We start from the raw sequence: 18,116 nt of genomic DNA, 5'->3' as shown, positions 1-18,116 counted from the left end.
ACATCCGGGTCTCAGACTTTCATGCCAGGGCCCAGAAGGCCTGCCCGGGGCCCAGACTTCGAACAAAGCATCCAGTCCAGTAGTGGGGGCCCAGACCTCCATCCATAGTCCAGACCACCATTCCTTGACACAGGGTTCGAGCCACACCTTCCTCCGGGACCCGTACCTCCTTCTCAGGACCAATCCCTCCATCTGGGGTTAGACCTACATCCGGGTCCCAGACCTTAGTGTCAGTTCCTAGTATGCCATTCTGCGGCCCAGACCTCAAACCAAGAATACAGTCCAGTATTGGCGGCCCAGGCCTACATCCTTAGTTCAGACCACCATTCCATGACCCAGAGGTCCGGCCCCTTTCCCAGACCTCTACCCGTGGCCCAGACTGCCCTCCAGTGGCCAGACCTCCTTCCCAGGACCCAGACTTTCAGCCAGTCTTCAGACCTACATCCAGGTCCCAGACCTTCATGCCAGGGCCCTGAAGGCCATCCTGGGGCCCAGTCCTGGATGCATTATCCAGTCCTTTATCAGGGTCCAGACTTCCACAGTAGTCCAGACTACCGTTCCATGACATAGAGGTCCAGCCCCTGTCCCAGGTCTCCACCCAGGGCCCAGACCACCCTCCAGTGCCCAGACCTCCCTCCCAGGACCCATACCTCCATCTGGGGCTCAGACCTATATCCAGGTCTCAGACCACCATGCCAGGGCCCTGAAGGCCATTCTGGGGCCCAGTCCTCAAACCCAGTATCCAGTCCTTTATCGGGGTCCAGACCTCCACAGTATCCCTGATCACCATTCCATGACCCAGAGGTCCAGCCCCTGACCCAGACAGGGGGAGAAGGAAAAATTCTAAATATAGACCCCCTGGTGCTTGCCCTGGGTTACTCTTGTTTTCCAGCTTCTGCTGCTACTTACATCAGGCGCAGTGATGGCAGTTTGGGGACCTGGTTTTGGAGGTTGGCGGGGGGAGGCGGGAGTAGAGAGAATCTGGGGAAATAGTCTTGAAAGACGTGTTTTTCTGCAAGCTGAATGAATGGGAGATGGGGACACTACACCGCGCGTCACTATACTAACTTGTAATCCTTGGGGTAAGAGTGGAGGGTTATGGATGCTGGAATGCCAAAGCGAGTGCTGGGATGCCCCTTGGACTGTCATCAGCAATTTCTAACTGGCTGTGCATATTTATTTATATAAGGAACATTGATTAGATTTGTTTTTCTTTTTAACCTGATGATATCCCTCCATGTGGTCTCCTTCATTGGCTTCCCTCTGCTCTCAGCATAAGGACCACTGTTCTAACCTGGCACATGAGCCATTCATGAACTGGCATCTATTTAGCTCCCCAACCTCATATCTCAGTTCATGTTCCACACCAAACTCCTGGCAGTTCTTGGAACATGTGCTTCTCAGAATGTGATGCTTGGTTTGTCCCCACCCACCTTGGGTATACACATGTGCTTTATCTTTTGCCGGCAACCTTCACCCCACCTCTTCCTTCATCCTGTCCCCCTCAATGCACATTACCCCTGCCCCAGCATATGTACTCAGTTTCAAGTCTTCAGGTGTCAGATTGGACAATTTCTTTTTTAGGGAGTCTTCCTTGAACACCCACACCTGGATTAGATACCCCCTCCACCCCCCAATGTAGTTTCCATAGCACTTTGTGATTGCTCTAGAAAGGGTTTTTTAAAAGACAGGAAAGTACAAAGGATTCAGTTTCTGGGAACATGAGAAGCCAAGAAGTCAGGTAACCTCTGCTTCAAACACCGAAGTGCTGAAAAAAAATCAACAGTTGGAAGAAAGAGGGGGCAAATCTCTAGTTATGAGATAGGAGGAGGGATAAGGGTATTTGACAGGAATATAAGCCCAAATGGCTAAGGACTAGGAGGTGAATAACCACTCAGGCCTTGTGTTCTAGAAAGGCAGAGATCTGGACTTGAGAACCCCACTTAAATCGGGGACACTGGAAAGACTCTTAGTGACTGCAGAACGGAAAAATACCAAGAATCCTCCCACTGGTCCAAGGCCACAGTGAGGAAGTTTGTGGTTTGTCTGGGGCTCTGGATGAATTTTAAAAAACGACTGCTAGCGAAACTGAAACCAGAGTTTGCCTATGCCATTCATTGGTGTGAAGTTCCAGCTTATAGTACCCACGTGCTGAGGGAATTCTGAAGTCAACACAGACTTCAAAGTGACCCCCCTGGCCCTGTCAGAAGCAAATGCAAAGTCAGTTGTTTATTCTGATCTTTCCCAGAATGAAGAACTCCCATGGATGATGAGTTTATAATAAGAAATTATAAACCAAAGTAGGAAATGAACTACGTGAGGGATGGATCAATAAAGAGGAGAATTAGCCCCTTAAGAACTTGAGACAATGGAACAATTTGCAAGGGACAATAGAATAGTTATGTTCAAAATAATTATAGAGTCAAAATGATAGAACATAACACTATGAAAAAAGAATAAGCAAATTTTAAAAAACACACAAAACATATAGAAATAAGTATTTAGTCATTTTGATTTTAAAACCTCAATGGTTGGAGTGTTTGGTTGCAAGTAATAGAATATCTGACTATAATTTTGTGTGTTTAGGACTATAAGAGATTTAAACAATCAGGGCTTAATTTTTAGGTCTGTAGATAGGTAGCTGCATTGGCTCAATGCTTCGATAGTTTGGGGACTGGTCAAAGTTATGTACACTTACTGTTTTGCTATATTGCAAAATTGTCCTCTAAAGGTGTGTCACTGATTTGGACTCACCAATTAAATATGAGAATGCCTGTTTCTCTAAATCTTTTTCAGCATTGGCTATTTCCTAACTTTAATTAGTTTGCTTCTTTTATAGGTGAAAAAAAAAATGATATCCCAATGTCTTGATCTGCATTTCTTTAATTATAAGTGAGGCAAAATGGAACATTTTATTTAATGAAACTTTTCTATTTGTAAATAGTCATAAATTCACCTATTTTTCTGTTGGCTTGTTTTTCATGTGTGTTTTTCATGATCTTAGGTGCTAGTTATGACTTCAAATTCTACAGTGAGAGGTGAGTTGTGATAAACACTGGACCAACCATGGGCAGCTACACACTGTACTTCACCATCAGGAACATTGGTGATAAAAACAAAAGAACAAACATGGGGACAGATTTCCTGTTCACCCCCAGCTGTGGTTATCCCAGTAAATGGAATAAAATACATGACAATGGGAGAGACAGGAAGCCAGTGTTAGTTATGAAGGGTCTGATGGATGGAAAAAAAGAACATTTTCCTTGATTTGGCCAATTTCTCACCATCATGAATTCACCTTTGCATGCAATTTTGAGAGATGATAACAAGTTGGTTTACAGGATGTATCATTGGAACAGACTGCTTGGCTGAGACCTCAAAGGTGTCAGTTGAACAGGATGAATGATTTGCCATTGGCTATTTCTTTACTCAGAGTCTGTCCTGGGAACTCCTCCACCTCCTCTAGGCATGTTGGAGCCAGCAGGGCCTATTTACCAACATAAATGAAGCCCAGAGAAGTTAGGTCACATATAAAGGTCACCCTTTTGCTTAGAGACAACATAAAAATAGCTAAAACTTACACTAGGTACTAGGCATTACTCTAAGCCCTTTACAAATAACAACTCATTTAATTATCATAACCCTATACAGTAGGTATCATTAGCATTCCCATTTAACAGAGGAAGAAATGAGGCCTAAAGAGGTTTAGTAACTTACCCAAGGACACACAGCTTATAAGTGGCAGAGTTAGGATTTAAACCGGAAACTTAGCTCCAGAATCTTGTCCTTAACTATGATTCTGTATCATGTTCATAGTAAATCTTCCTTCAAATGTACAACACTGAATTTCCCCCAAATGAGATTACAATAGTTAGAATATTTTTCAAACTGTTTTGAAAGTACATTTTACCTTAGAACCCAATATACTTACACACAAGTGTGTTATAATAGAAAGTTTCTTTAAAAAATAATCCTTAGGTTTACTATTTGTGATATACCCTGGAATATTCCCTCTTTTTCTGTTCCATCTCTTACCCTTTTTTGAGAAAAATTACAGGTTACAATGTACTGAGTCATGATCTACAGTTTGAAAAAATTGCTCCTTTAAATCAACCTTGTTGCTCACAGCTCTGTTATGACATGACAGCTCTTCGTGGTTTATACATGTTAAGTTTCCATCCATACATTGCTTGGCGTAGGAAAGACACTCAGATAAATTCTATCGAGCTTATTTCTGGTCAGTAGGTATTTATTGCTCTCCCAGTAGTTAATGTCTAAAAATGATGCACAGGGGTTTTAAAACAAATCACCATGCTGTAATTTTAGGAAAACCTTCATCCAGGTATCTAGTCATTCAATAAATATTTAAGCACCTACTATATGGCAGGCATTGTGGCAAACTATGGCCAGTGGGCCAACTCCAGAGCAACACCTGTTTCTGTAAATAAAGTTTTACTGGATCACCACCACGCCCATTCATTTAAGCATTGTCTGTGGCTGCTTTTGTGCTATGATGGCAGAGTGGAGTAGCTGCTACAGAGACCATGTGCCCCATGAAGCCCAAAATGTCTCTTAATCTGGTCCTATACAAAAAGAGTTAGCAGAATCTGGTATTAGATTCTAAAATATAATGGCATTTTAGACAGGTCTCTGCCATCCTGTAGATTTGCAGTATCCTGCTTAGCTTAAATTGGGTTTCAAGCCCCTTGGGGAGGTGGGGGTTGGGATTTGTCTAGGCTTTTTGCTTCCCTCGAATTGCCTCTTGCCTCGGAGAACACCTGTTCACAGTAGGTGCTCAGCAGGCATTCCCTGCTGCTGAAATTATTCAGTAGATCTGGCGGCAGATAGCGGAAAGAAAGCAACCTATTCCTTTAACATAGCAAAGAGTTTCATTTTATAGATGTCTATCTTTGTTGCAATGAGAAGCAGGGCATCAACTTGAGTATCTACTGTGCATTTGGCCCCCCATGAGTTTAAAAAAAAATAAACTTGGTTGGTTGCCATTTGCATCAGGATGGGAAGAGAAACGAGATAAATGCATTAAATTGTCATTCTTAGTACGTCTGCTTGGGGACCTAGTGTGCACTTGGAGGTGATTCTGTTCAGCTAAGTTAGAATCTTAAATATTTGTGTTCCAATAGCTTTTAACTTCTCTCAATCACTACTGATTCCCAGGAGTAGTTGCTGCATGTCTGAGTATATAAGCTAATTTCATCCTTTTTTCTTCTTTTCTTCCTTCTTTTCCTTCCTCCCTTCTTTTCTCCAGCAAACTTTCTATTTTAAGTGTCTCTTATGTATCAGCACCATAGATATATTACAGAAAACACTGGTCCTTCCAGTATTATGGGAAAGACATAGAAATAAACACATGATTAAAATACAGTCTATTGACAGAAGGAGAATTAGGTTTTCTAGCAACACAGAGAGGAATGCCTAACCGGAGAAGACTTCCTGGAGGAAGCGACACTGAGCTGGGTCTTGAAAAACTCACTGGATACAGTAGGACATTTCAGACAAGGGACCTGCATAGGTAAAGTCTAGAGGTATGTGAAAATGTGTTGTGTGTGTGTGTGTGTGTGTGTGTGTGTGTGTGTGTTTCAGGAGATAGTAGAAATAAAAACATTGACCTGTATTCCAAGGGATGGGTGCTCTGATTTTTAAAAAATCTATCTATTTATTAATTTACTTACTTATCCACTTACTTATTCAGTTTATTTGTAGTGGGAACAGGTTATGTGGAGCCATTCAGTCTTTTTAACCAATCTGGTTAGCAAGTTACCACTAGTTCTAGGCAGGACATCAAACTGTGACTTTGGCCTCTTGGGCAAGAAGCACCAACTGAAAGAGCTCGCCTAGTCACACTCAAATGTAATCTGACTGGGAGAAGTGCAGTGGCTGTTAAGCCAATAAAATTCCAGGCAGGTAAGATGACTGGGTGATTGTGACACTGTCCTCTCCTTCTCCTGGTAAAATTGACCTCCTGTGGTGGCAGATTGCCTGCTGCTTCCTCCTCATGCCTGACCTTTCAGTCTTCCTAATAAATCTGCCCGAGCTTTGCTTCCTCTTGTGGTATCAAGAGGGGCGTTTGTATGAAGATCTTTTGGGAACTCATGTCAAACGCTCCACAAATGTTCTGTTAAGTTACCTCTGCAGCAGGCTGGAAATGGCTCAGATTAAAGAAATAAAATATGGTCCGAACAGTTTTGAAAGCATGAGCCAGCTGGGACTCTACTCTGTCATCTCAGGTGAGCATGGGGTCAGCTGATAAATGATAACAATTTTCTGCAACACGTGAGCTTTTAATCTTCCCAATAGACTGGAGGAGAAATGTTAGGGTGTTGGGGGCTGACGATGCAGGTTTTAGATTTCATGGATTCTAAATCCAGAGATTTCACAAGAACGACTGTAGAAATAAGACCTATGTTGGTCAAGACGTTTCGGCTTTATTTTGGAGTGGGGGCAAGTATGAGCAATGGAAACTCACTTCATCTAGATGAAACAAATAAGGTGACTTTGTTAGGAAGATGCAAATGATCTAGCAGAACCCAAGAAAGCAGGTGTGGCTGGGCCTCCTCAGGCTCTATAACGAGAAGTGGAAGGGGCACCAACAGCCAAGGAAGCCCCTGGCCCTCAACTATCCTTTTCTCTCTTGGGCCTGTGGGTTCCCTCTCCCTGTTCACTTGCTTTATTCTTCCCTCTACGCTGCCTACCTTTCGCTGCCTCTCCTGGGTTTCACATATACTCAGTTCCAGGCCCCAGCACTGAATGGCTTGCAAGGCTTGGTCCCAACTATAAATCCCCAGGAAAAATAATAGAATAGGCCTTATGTGGGTTAGATTTCCACTTCTGACTCTGCTAGTTATGACCCTGTGGGGCAGTGGCAGGGGTGGGGGGTTGGGGTGGGCATCCAGAACATTTTGGCTTTAGGGAGAAACATATTTCTGGGTGGGAGTTACTAGTGTCACTAATAACATTATCCTTACCAGTTTCACTAGAGCAGTGGTTCTCAACCTTCCTAATGCCACGACCCTTTAATACAGTTCCTCATGTCGTGGTGACCCCCAATTTCATTGTTACAAATTGAACATAATGAAAGCATAGTGATTAATCACAAAAAAATATGTAATTATATGTATGTTTTCTGATGGTCTTAGGCGAACCCTGTGAAAGGGTCGTTCGACCACCAAAGGGGTAGTGACCCACAGATTGAGAACCGCTGCACTAGAGGATTGTGGGCTGTGTAGGATCCCCCACCATTGCTTCTAGGACCTCTGCGATCCATTAGAGGAGTAGCTTCTTTTTAAGGCCCAGTTGCTTTGCATTGCAGGCTGGGGATTTCCATGTAGGTCTGCATATTAGTGTTTCACTTTATGTCCTCCCTGGGTGCTGTTGAAGAGGCGAGTGCTGTGTACATAACACTGTTCTTATTAGACGCCCTAGGAGGGTGCTATAGGAGGCACTTAAACCAGGTTTAAAAAAGGGGGTTTGCAGAGGTATTAAAGCTTGAATTATAACTTGAATATTATCTGGCAGAGTGAGTGAATATGCTCATTGCTGTCCCTGGTCTCTGAGTTTGCAGCTGCTTCTCTGCTATTCTTCCAAAGCTCCACTATTCACCTACCACCTTTTATCAACATTCGTGTCCACTAGCCCCTGATAGGGACCTCTGCCCCCTCCCCATTGCAGGATTTTTGCATGCTTGCCTTGGTATCTACCCAATGCTATTTCCCATACTTGGAATTTCTTCTATGTTCTTCCATGTTTATAATTCAAATGTAGCATTTAAGGTCAAGTGCTATGTCTACCATGTACCTTTCCCTAATAATGCCATCCTTCACTGACTATTCCTTATACCTTATTCAATGGTCATTCACTTAATAGTTACACACTGGAAGGTGTGATGGTCATTTACATTAGTTTGCTGGGGCTGCCATAATAAAGAACTACAGACTGGGTGGCTTAAACAACAGAAATTTATTTGTTCACAGTTCTGGAGTCTGTCAGTCGAAGATCAAGGTGTTTGGTTTCTCCTGTGGCCTCTCTGCCTGGCTTGTAGATGGCCTCTTTCTCGTTGTGTCATTCCTCTGTGTGTGTGCTTACCTGGTGTCTCTTTGTGTGTCCAAATGTCCTCTTCTTACAACAGTCAGATCGGATTAGGACCCACCCAAATGACCTCCTTTTACTTAATCACCTCTTTAAGGGCCCTATCTCCAAACAGTCACATTCTGATGTGGGGGGGGGGGGGAGGTAAGGCGGGGGGGATGGGGGAGGTGGTGAGGGGCTGGGGTAGGGGGTGAGGGGCGGGTTAGGGCTTCAACATATGAATTTTAGGGGAATGCCATTCAGCCCATAACACCAGTGGAGACAGGGCTGAACAAGACACATGTGATATTTGTCTTCTTGTTGTTTGACAGCCTGGTAGAGAAGACAGATATTAAACAACCATTTCCATGAATACACAATTAATTACCATTGTGGGATGGTCTAATGAAACACATGGTACTTGAAAAGATAGTCTGGTGTTGGGGGGTTGGCCAGGGAAGCTCTCCCTGAGGAAGTGAGATTTGTAGGACGGATGCATGGGCATCAGCCAGGTGAAGAGGGAGGGTTGAGCATTCTAGACAGAGAGCTCAGCGTTTGTGAATTTCAAGTAGTGGGAAAGAACAGGACATATGAGGAATTGGGGAGTTCAGCATGACAAGGAGAGGTAGGAGGGCACCAGGAGGTCAAAGGGGTCAGCTTACCTTGGATAGTATGTCTGGACATCTTCATTTCAGTGCTTTTTGCATCCTGCCTTGGACTGTTTTCAAGTCTTTTTGTGTGTGGGAAGGGTGGTGGCATGCAGGTTTGGCTTCTCCTCATGCTCCTTTAGGGAAGAGATCCTTTCAACTCCTTCATAGCCTGCGCAGTGTGCAGCATAGGGCTGGGAACATAGTAGGTGCGCAATAAATAAGTTTGGTGAGTGTAATGAGAAATGAAATTGATAGAAGCACTTTTTATTTGTCTGAATTAGGGGCTAACGCAATCTCGGTGGGTGTGCTTTTCCTAGAGGCTCTAAAAGGTGAGGACTTTTGGTACTATGATGCCACCTAGTGTTCCTTTGTATTACAACAAGAAAGGGGAGCAGGTTGGAGAGTTTTCCAGTAATCTGAAAAATTAGAAGCGAAGCATTTTCTTTCGTCAGTGTATATTAATTTGTCCAACCATCCTTGTTCTCATCCATCCATTCATCCATGTTTATGTCCACATACACATCTCTCCTGTGAGTGGAACATGTCACATTCCTTTCCACCTCCTGTAGTTCCCTGATCTCCCACGCCCAGGTCTTTCTTTCCCGGCCTTATAAGTAATGCTCTCCAGTATCAGTGTCTCGATTTTCTGAGCACCTGTGTGCTCTCTGCTGAATGGCATGTTCTAAACCAGCGGTTCTCAACCTGTGGGGTCGAACGACCCCTTTGGTGGTCGAACGACCCTTTCACAGGGGTCGCCTAAGACCATCCTGCATATCAGATACTTACATTACGATTCATAACAGTAGCAACATTACAGTTATGGAGTAGCAACGAAAATAATTTTATGGTTGGGTCACAACATGAGGAACTGTATTTAAAGGGCCAGAAGGTTGAGAACCACTGTTCTGAACGATACCATCACATTGTGTTAGAATTCCAGACTCTGCTTTCTTCCTTTCCCCCAGTGGAAAGGGAAGTGACTCTGCCTTATTCACCTTTGTGGTTTTTGTGCCTGCCTGTGCCTGCTATGTAACAGGTACTTAAAAAGAGTGTTTTCTGGATTGAATTACTGTTGCCTTGGCAGGCCACCTGCTTGTGCAATGGCCCTTTAAGAAATAACTAGGAAACCAGAAGACACAGATCCCCACAATAGGATAAGAAGTGGATGGCTAGGTCACTCTCTGATGTTATGGCCCTTTAGGAATGTTATGGAGTCTCTCTAGATCAGTGATGGCGAACCTATGACACGCGTGTCAGAGGTGACACGCAAACTCATTTGTTTGGTTGATTTTTCTTTGTTAAATGGCATTTAAATATATAAAATAAATATCAAAAATATAAGTTTGTTTTACTATGGTTGCAAATATCAAAAAATTCCTATATGTGACACAGCACCAGAGTTAAGTTAGGGTTTTTCAAAATGCTGATACACAGAGCTCAAAAGGTTCGCCATCACTGCTCTAGATCATGGTGGTCCCACAGCTGGTGGTCCCAATGTGTTGTCAGGTTTCCTGTAAACATACAAGTAACCTGAGACCTGATGCCTGCCCAGCTCCACCTCATTTCTATTAGCTTGGCTTTCAGTTTGGTTCAGCCTGCTTCTTCAGCTTCATTTGACACCTTTCCCACCACCTCCATGCACACGAAGCCTCAGCCATATTTTGTTCTGTTTGTCCACGAGATAAGCAGTTGCAGTTCATGAATAAGATATCATTGTATAAATGTTAACTTTTCCAACATTAATTCATAAATTCAATGATGTTCCAATTAAAATTTCTAATGAGAAACTTGAACAACATAAAAAAAATTATATGGGATGGTAAAAGTTCATGGATAGCTAATGTAATTTTGACCAAAGTAGTAAGGATGAGGGCCTTGCCCTTTAACCATGACAACTAGCTACAAAACCCTGGTACTGACAGAGGAACAACCAGAGATCTCAGGACAGACCCATGTATATTTAGGAACCAAGATGTTGAAAAATTGGCTCACTCCATCAAGAAAAATCAAATCAAATCCTTGTCTCACACATATACAAAGATGAACCGCAGATGGATTAGAGAACTGAATATGAAAAAGCAAAACTATGAAGCTAATAGAAGAAAATGACAGAGAATATCTTGATGACCTTGAAGGTATTTTTAAATCACACTGAAAAAGCGTATCCTATGTAATAAAAGCCTAATATGCAAATTGTCCCCTCCACCAGGAGTTCGACCATGGGGCAGGGCTGCTGGCCAACTGCCCGCAGTCCCTCCCCCCAGCCTGGGGCTGGTGGCAGCAGGCAGCCGAAGGAAGGGAGGCCCTGGCTGGCAACTGGCAGCTGCTAGGGACCCTACCTGTGCATGAATTTTGTGCATTGGGCCTCTAGTAAAAAATAAAAAATATTTAAAAAGGGTTACAAAATTAAGGATCATTGTTCTACAAAGAACATCACAGACAAACTGTCCAGTCTTTGAAAGCAGATTAATGTCCAGACTTTACAAAGCCCTCTGGCAAATCAAAAAGAAAAAGACCAATAGAAAAACAGGCAAAGCCAATAAATAGACAGTTCACAAAAAGGGAACCCCAAGTGGCTTATGTATATACCAGTATATAGAGAAACTAGAGGCCTGGTGCATGAGATTCATGCACTTAGGGGGGTCCCTCAGCCCGGCATGCGTCCTCTCACAGTCCGGGAGCCCTCGGGGGAGCAGGGGGGAGTGGGCCTAAGCCATCAGTTGGACATCCTTAGCACTGCCGTGGAGGCGGGAGAGGCTCCTGCCACCACCACTGCACTCGCCAGCCATGAGCCGTGAGTCTGGCTTCTGGCTGAGCGGTGCTCCCCCTGTGGGAGCGCACTGACCACCAGGGGGCAGCTCCTGTGCGCGTCATAGCGACCAGTTGTTCTGAGGTTCGGTTGATTTGCATAATACCCTTTTATGATATAGGATGTTCAATATCACTAGTAGTTAGAGAAATGCTAATTAAAAAGGTGTTGATGCTATTCAATATTGACAGAAAAATTTAAAAATTGTCTAATTAGATGAGTCAGTATTTATAAGGCACTTAGAATAGTATCTGGCACTTAGTAAACACTATATGAATTTATAAATAAGTAACTACCACATGCTGGCAAGGATGGGCGCGGGGGACAGAAACCCTTACCCTAGAGTGGAAGGCAGCAATTGTGGTGTGCAATCCAGCAGTATTTGGTGAAGGTAAGTACTCAGGCCTCCATCAGGCTGCTAGACAGCTCTGGCATTGGAAAATGGAGTTCTCCACTGTGCAGGTGAACTTGAAACAGGCATAACTTCTGGGTAGTCAGCCTTCTAGGTTCATGACTTGACTAGGGAACAGAGCTTTTGTGGGAAGAAAAGGAGACATCTTCCTCCAGCAGGCACATTACAGGGGAGAGAGTAGGGACTGCTTTTCAGCCCCCACTGGCCTCCTGGCTGGGTGTCTCTATGCAGGACAAATTGCATATGTGAATGCTATGACCCTGTGCATTCCCTATGACTTTAACAATCTCACTCCTAAGTATATGTTTCAGAGGAATTTGCACACAGATCTAGAAAGGACCACAGACAATCATCGCTGCATTGTTTGTTGGTGGTATTAGGGATGTGGAGGCAGCCTTGGTACCCATCACTTGGGAGGTAGAAGTGAAATGTGTGGGGGTCCAATACAGGGTCCTATGCAGCAATCAGAAGCAAGGAACTGGGATGACAACACCAACTGCCAACAGGGATAGATCCTGAAAAAGAATGTCGAGTGAAAAAAGTAGAAAATAAGATGACCCCTAAAGTCTGATACCATTACCAAACATTTACAAACACACGAATAAAAATGGTATACATATTTCAAATTACATATCCCAAGCACAGTAGCATGAATGTCAAGGGGCTGAGGATGAGGATAGGATGGGGATAAAGGGGGAAAAGTAGAACGAGAGGGCTCTTGCATGATTCATGAAGAGAGAGGGGAGGAAGAGAGAGGTAGGGTGAGAGGTCTTGAGAGAAGAGCAGATTTTCACGATGTGGTTCCAGATACGTTTTCCCAGGGTGTCTTGAACTCTGCACCCTACTTTTCTCACACTAGTGACCAAAATCTGTAAAGGCGGAGCCCGTAGTTTCTCTATCTTCGTTTTTCCTGCCTGTGTTTTGCACACAGTAACTGCTTCCTAAGGGGTGGAATTGGCTCGAATTGAGATGATTTCTTGTTCCCCTGACGGTCTCTGTCACAGAGGGTGGCTGCGGGCCCTTCCCCATCCAGAACCGTCTGGTCCACATTTCCTCATTAGCGTTGGTCTTTGGGCTCTCCTTTGCCGGCTCCCTGTCCCTTCCACAGGCCTCTTTCTCGGTTGCCTCCAGCCATTCGCTCTCTCCAGCCTCTTCGCTAGTTCTAACTTCTGTGCGCCCCTTGGGACTCCTCCTAGCTTCGCAGAGGCACCGCCCCCTTATTTCCTTGGTCTCGCCCCATTTAGGAGATTTGCATATTTCCAGAGGACGCGGCCCCGGTGGGAGCCTCCAGGGCGCCTCCCGCTTCGAAACGCCGCAGCGCCCTGAGAGAGCGTGGCGGTTGCCAGGCGACGGGAGGACGCCTTAGCGTCTGCTTGCGCCGCCCGCCCCCGCCACCCCCCCCCGCCGGAAATAGAAATAACGTGGCGCGGTTTTAGACGCCCGGGCCAGTGCACAGCCCTTTCCTCAGAGTCCCGCCCGGTTTCTGCGACCTCCACAGCAGCCTCTGAGGCCGCCCGCAGAGAGCGTCAGGATGGCCGAGGTCAGGAGTCAGCGCCCCTCTCTGTCGCCTCTCGCTCGACCCCTTCCCCTGTGCCTCTCCTACTGTCGACTTATCCTCTGTCATACCCACGGATTCCAGTATTTTCCCCATTAATATCCTAACCTCACCCTACCCCCCTGTCCCAGTTGGCTCTGGCCCCATCACCTCCTGCCCCTCCTTCAATTGGGTGGGTACCCCTCCTCTCTGCCCCCCCCCCCCCAACTATTACATTGGCGCTGTGCTAAGCGCGGTAGGAAACACACGACCAGCACCCACTCCTACATTTTGAGCCACAAGAGAGAGACACATAGACATATTGATGGCTCAGGGACTGATGGGACCTACAAGAAGGCTTAGGAGATATCTACTGTCACCCCTACTCACTGACCCTTGTATACCTGTCACACCATGATTCCCTATCAACGGATCACCTTCTGTAACACATCCTCATTAAGTTCTTCAGCCCATCACCATTGCCCCGTGTTATCATTGGCCATTGTGTTATGATCTTGTAGCCTTTACTCACTCCCCACCATTGTAGCACACCCCATCTTCAGCCTCACCGATGAGGGGTAATCTCTGCAACCCTTTAAAGACAGCTGCCTGTCCATTAGCACCCTCATTTATAACTTCGATGGCATCACTTGCCATTCATAGCCTCCGTCCACCAAGGCCCTACCAGAATCCTTCATGGCCCTATCAGAGCTCTCCCCCATTTCACCCATCACATGGTCAGTCCCATTCAGGATCAGCTACAGAATTTGTGGGGCTCAATGAAAAATGAACATTCAGAGCCCCTTGTAAAAAATTATTAAGAATTTCAGGATGAGCCCTAACTGGTTTGGCTCAGCAGAGAGCGTTGGCCTGCGGACTGAAAGGTCCCAGGTTCGATTCCGGTCAAGGGCATGTACCTTGGTTGCGGGCACATCCCTAGTAGTGGGTGTGCAGGAGGCAGCTGATGTTTCTAACTATCCCATTAGAGAGTAGAGTAGTAAACTGACTGGGGAATGGGGCCAGTCTGAGCAAGGGGCCCTATGCAATGTCTCCCACCCATGAGGCCAGCCCTGGTCCCAGCTCCTGTCACCACCATCATACCACCCCTGTTGGTTCTCATGTCTCCTCTACACCATTCACATCCCCTCAGCATTCCATCTCCTCCATGTCTAATCTCCCCTTCTAAATTCCATCTTCCCTGGTCAATAGTTCCCTCTCCTTATCATACAATCTCTTTCATACCCTCTATCTTCCTCACTGCCTGAGCTCCATCACCTCTTGTCTCTCTTGTATCCATGCTGCCGGGGCCACATTTCTTTCCCCCACTGCTCACACTTATTTATATTTTCTTCCCATCTTCTCCTCCCGTTCCTTCTAATTCTCCCTTTCCCCCCTATTATTTGCTTTTGAGTATTTCCTCCTCCCCCTGCCACTAGTCACTGGTTTATTTCATTCTTCTTCATTTTCCGTACATTAGCTCCAGATACCAATACTATGAAATGATTATTTCTCAGTCCCTTTCCTATCATTATCTCCCCTTATTTCTTCTTTCTGTTTTTCTTCCCACTTGATCTCAGCCAACTTTTTCTCACCTCTGCTTTCATAAGTGTTAATTCCAACTCTGGCCTCATTTTTCATTTTGGCTCTCTTTCCCTTTTCCTTCTCCCCACTACTTGGTATTCCCAGCACCTAGAACAGTGCCTGGCAGATAAAAGTAAACACTCAATAGGTGTTGAATGAAGGAGCAACACAGTTCCTCTCTGATTAGTTCCTATTGAAACCATGCTTCCAAAATAGTGCCATAACAGTGTTGATACCAACTGGTTGTTGGTCACAGCATTTTTGCTTTTCTTTTTATAGCATATTTTAAAAATAGAAATATGAACACATTTCTTTTGTTCATCAAAGTTTCTTTAAAACTTTTCTTTCTCCGATATTTTCCTACTCCTGTGCTAAGGGCCAGGTGTACAGGGAAAACCTGGTCTGCCAACAAATCATTAGGCTGGTGATCAAGTGTTGACATTAATACCATTTACAGGGATGGAGCTGAGAACATTGCCATGATGAATTTTTGTGTGTGCTCATGTTTAGCATCAACAAGGGGAAAGCATAGAGCAGCAGCGGCTCCATATTTCCTTAATATGTTTTCTTCCTCCTTTGTGGGATTGCTGAATTGTGATCTTTGCAATAATCTGCTTTTAGTCAGGAAGAAAACTTCTGTTGAATTTAACATTAGTACTAACATTGTTACATGAAATGTTATAGATATGCTCCTAACTCAGACATCTATTTTAAGATGTGGGCTCAGTTTTGCTTGCATGCCATCTTTAGAAATTTAATCAAGGGTACAAATGTTTTTGAAAACCAAAAGTATGTAGAATTGGAGCTGCATTAGTCTAATCTATGCCTCTGTCTTCACATGGCATTTTCCTGTGTGTCTGTGTCCAAATCCACGCCCCTCCACTGGTTTTTATTGAGAGATAATTGACAGACAACATTATATTTGTTTTAGGTATACAATATAATGATTTGCTATATGTATATACTGCAAAATGATTACCACAGTAAGTTTGGTTAACATCCATTACCCCACAAAGTTATAATCTGCTCACCCTCCTTTTACTAGTATAAGGACTCCTGGGTTAGGACACTCCCTCCTCCAGTATAATCTCAGCCTAACTAATTATATATGCAATGACCTATTTCCAGGTAAGGTTATATTAATAAGTACTGGGATTAGAGCTTCAACATAACTTTGTGGGGGAGCGGGGACACAATTCAACCCATACACTAGGGCAGTGGTTGGCAAACTGCGGCTCGCAAGCCACATGCAGCTCTTTGGCCCCTGGAGTGTGGCTCTTCCACAAAAGACCATGTGCAGGCACGCGCGTGCAGTGTGATTGAAACTTCGTGGCTCATGTTTAGAAGTCGGTATTTTGTGGAAGAGCCACACTCAAGGGGCCAAAGAGCCGCATGTGGCTCGCGAGCCACAGTTTGCTGACCATTGCACTAAGGAAATAAGAAATCCTATATAACTAACTCCTGGGTTCTCACCTAAGTCATAGCCAGACTTGCTTGAATTACATTTGTGTATCTGGGCTGATAGTTTTAAGAACTTGTTGTCCAGATAATCATGGAAAGCAAATGTGGAAAAGGCACCTGAGCTTTGCACAGGGAGCATTTCAGTATACTTGTGGAGATGACCTAATTTTCTTAAGGGATAAAAATGATGGAATATCTTGTAGGAGACTATTGCATATTTCTGATGGGTTTCACTGTGAGTATGTGTGATTTCATGGTATTTATACCAAAATCTCCCTATGTCTGACCCCAACATGCTGCGGACTCCCTCTGCAGTCCTGGGTGCAGTAAGAAGTAGGGTAAAATGAAAACAGATCAGAGTTTGGACAAGCTATAAAAATTCATTGTAACAGCTATAAAAATTTGTTGCTTGCCTACTGTTGGCTAAGTGTTGAACATGAATTATCCTATTTAATCCAATCCATAACAACACCATAGAGTAGGAAATATTATATACAGGGGGGTTGGGCAAAAGTAGGTTTACAATTGTTATACAAATAAATACTACAATAATCAATAAGTAATAATACAGGAATAAACCTCTGTGTTTTGTGTACGTACAAATGTAAACCTTCTTTTGCCCACCCCTGTATATTTTGGAGCATCAGGGGATGAACATCATATAGTTTTTCCCTTCCCGACATATAGTCTTAATGTTCTAATTATCAGTGGCTTTTGATTGGCTTGTCTGAAGGCCTTTTGTTCATGGATATTCACAGCAATTTCTGAATCGTCATGGTGTAAATGTTGCAATGCTCATTCCCATCCCTGCTCTTCTGTACAGGAAAAGAGTGAAAAAGCAGTGCTGGAAGAAACGGCATTTGAAGAAATCGAAAGGGATTTTCAGGAGGTTCTCAATGAACTTTTAGGCGACAAAAGTCTGGAGAAATTTAGGCTTGAATATGAGAAGCTTCATGCTATCATGAAAAAGTCTTATGAAAATGAAAAGCGTCTGATGGCCAAGTGCAGAGAACTGAACGCGGAGATTGTGGTGAATTCCGCGAAGGTCGCCACTGCCCTGAAGCTCTCTCAGGATGACCAGACCACCATTGCATCCTTGAAAAAGGTCAGTGGTCGTCTAGAAACGAAATCAGTGGAGAGCAGTGTCCTGTATGTAAATGCATTCTTTATTTAAAACATCATCTTTTCATCATATTGACAGCTCTGGGCTGGTAGTAAATGAGTTATTAAGGTAAAATTTACATGATTTATGTTCATTTGGCTTAGGGGATAATGTTCATTTTCAAAGAAAATAATTAGGCTGGATGAGTTTTACTATTCAGAAAATAATGTAAAACTTCACTGGCTGGGTTTCGAAGGAATAATGGTCTAGCCCAAAGAATCTATATAATAAAAGCCTAAGTGACCATTATGGTGGAATGACCAGGTCGACCAGTTGATAGGATGCGCACTGACCACTGGGGTGCAGACGTGCAATGCAGGAGCTGCCCCCTGGTTAGTGCACTACCACAGGGGGAGCGTCGCTCAGCCAGAAGCCAGGCTCATGGCTGGCAAGCACAGCGGTGGTGGCGGGAGCCTCTCCCACCT

The 18,116-nt window shown here is 44.3% G+C and overlaps 1 protein-coding gene across 1 annotated transcript in view; it reads left to right on the top strand.

The window, feature by feature from the left end:
- The window catches only part of CFAP58 (cilia and flagella associated protein 58), a 103,765-nt gene that overhangs the window by 7,731 nt on the left and 77,918 nt on the right, over positions 1 to 18,116 (top strand). The window contains exon 3 of the mRNA XM_036337372.1: positions 17,353 to 17,634. Coding sequence (XP_036193265.1) covers positions 17,353 to 17,634 — 282 coding nt within the window. The remainder of the gene's footprint in view (positions 1 to 17,352; positions 17,635 to 18,116) is intronic.

This window comes from Myotis myotis, unplaced genomic scaffold (assembly GCF_014108235.1).
Source record: "Myotis myotis isolate mMyoMyo1 unplaced genomic scaffold, mMyoMyo1.p scaffold_m19_p_15, whole genome shotgun sequence".
In the NCBI taxonomy this organism is placed as follows: Eukaryota; Metazoa; Chordata; class Mammalia; order Chiroptera; family Vespertilionidae; genus Myotis; species Myotis myotis.
This window is presented reverse-complemented; position numbering and strand designations above follow the sequence as displayed.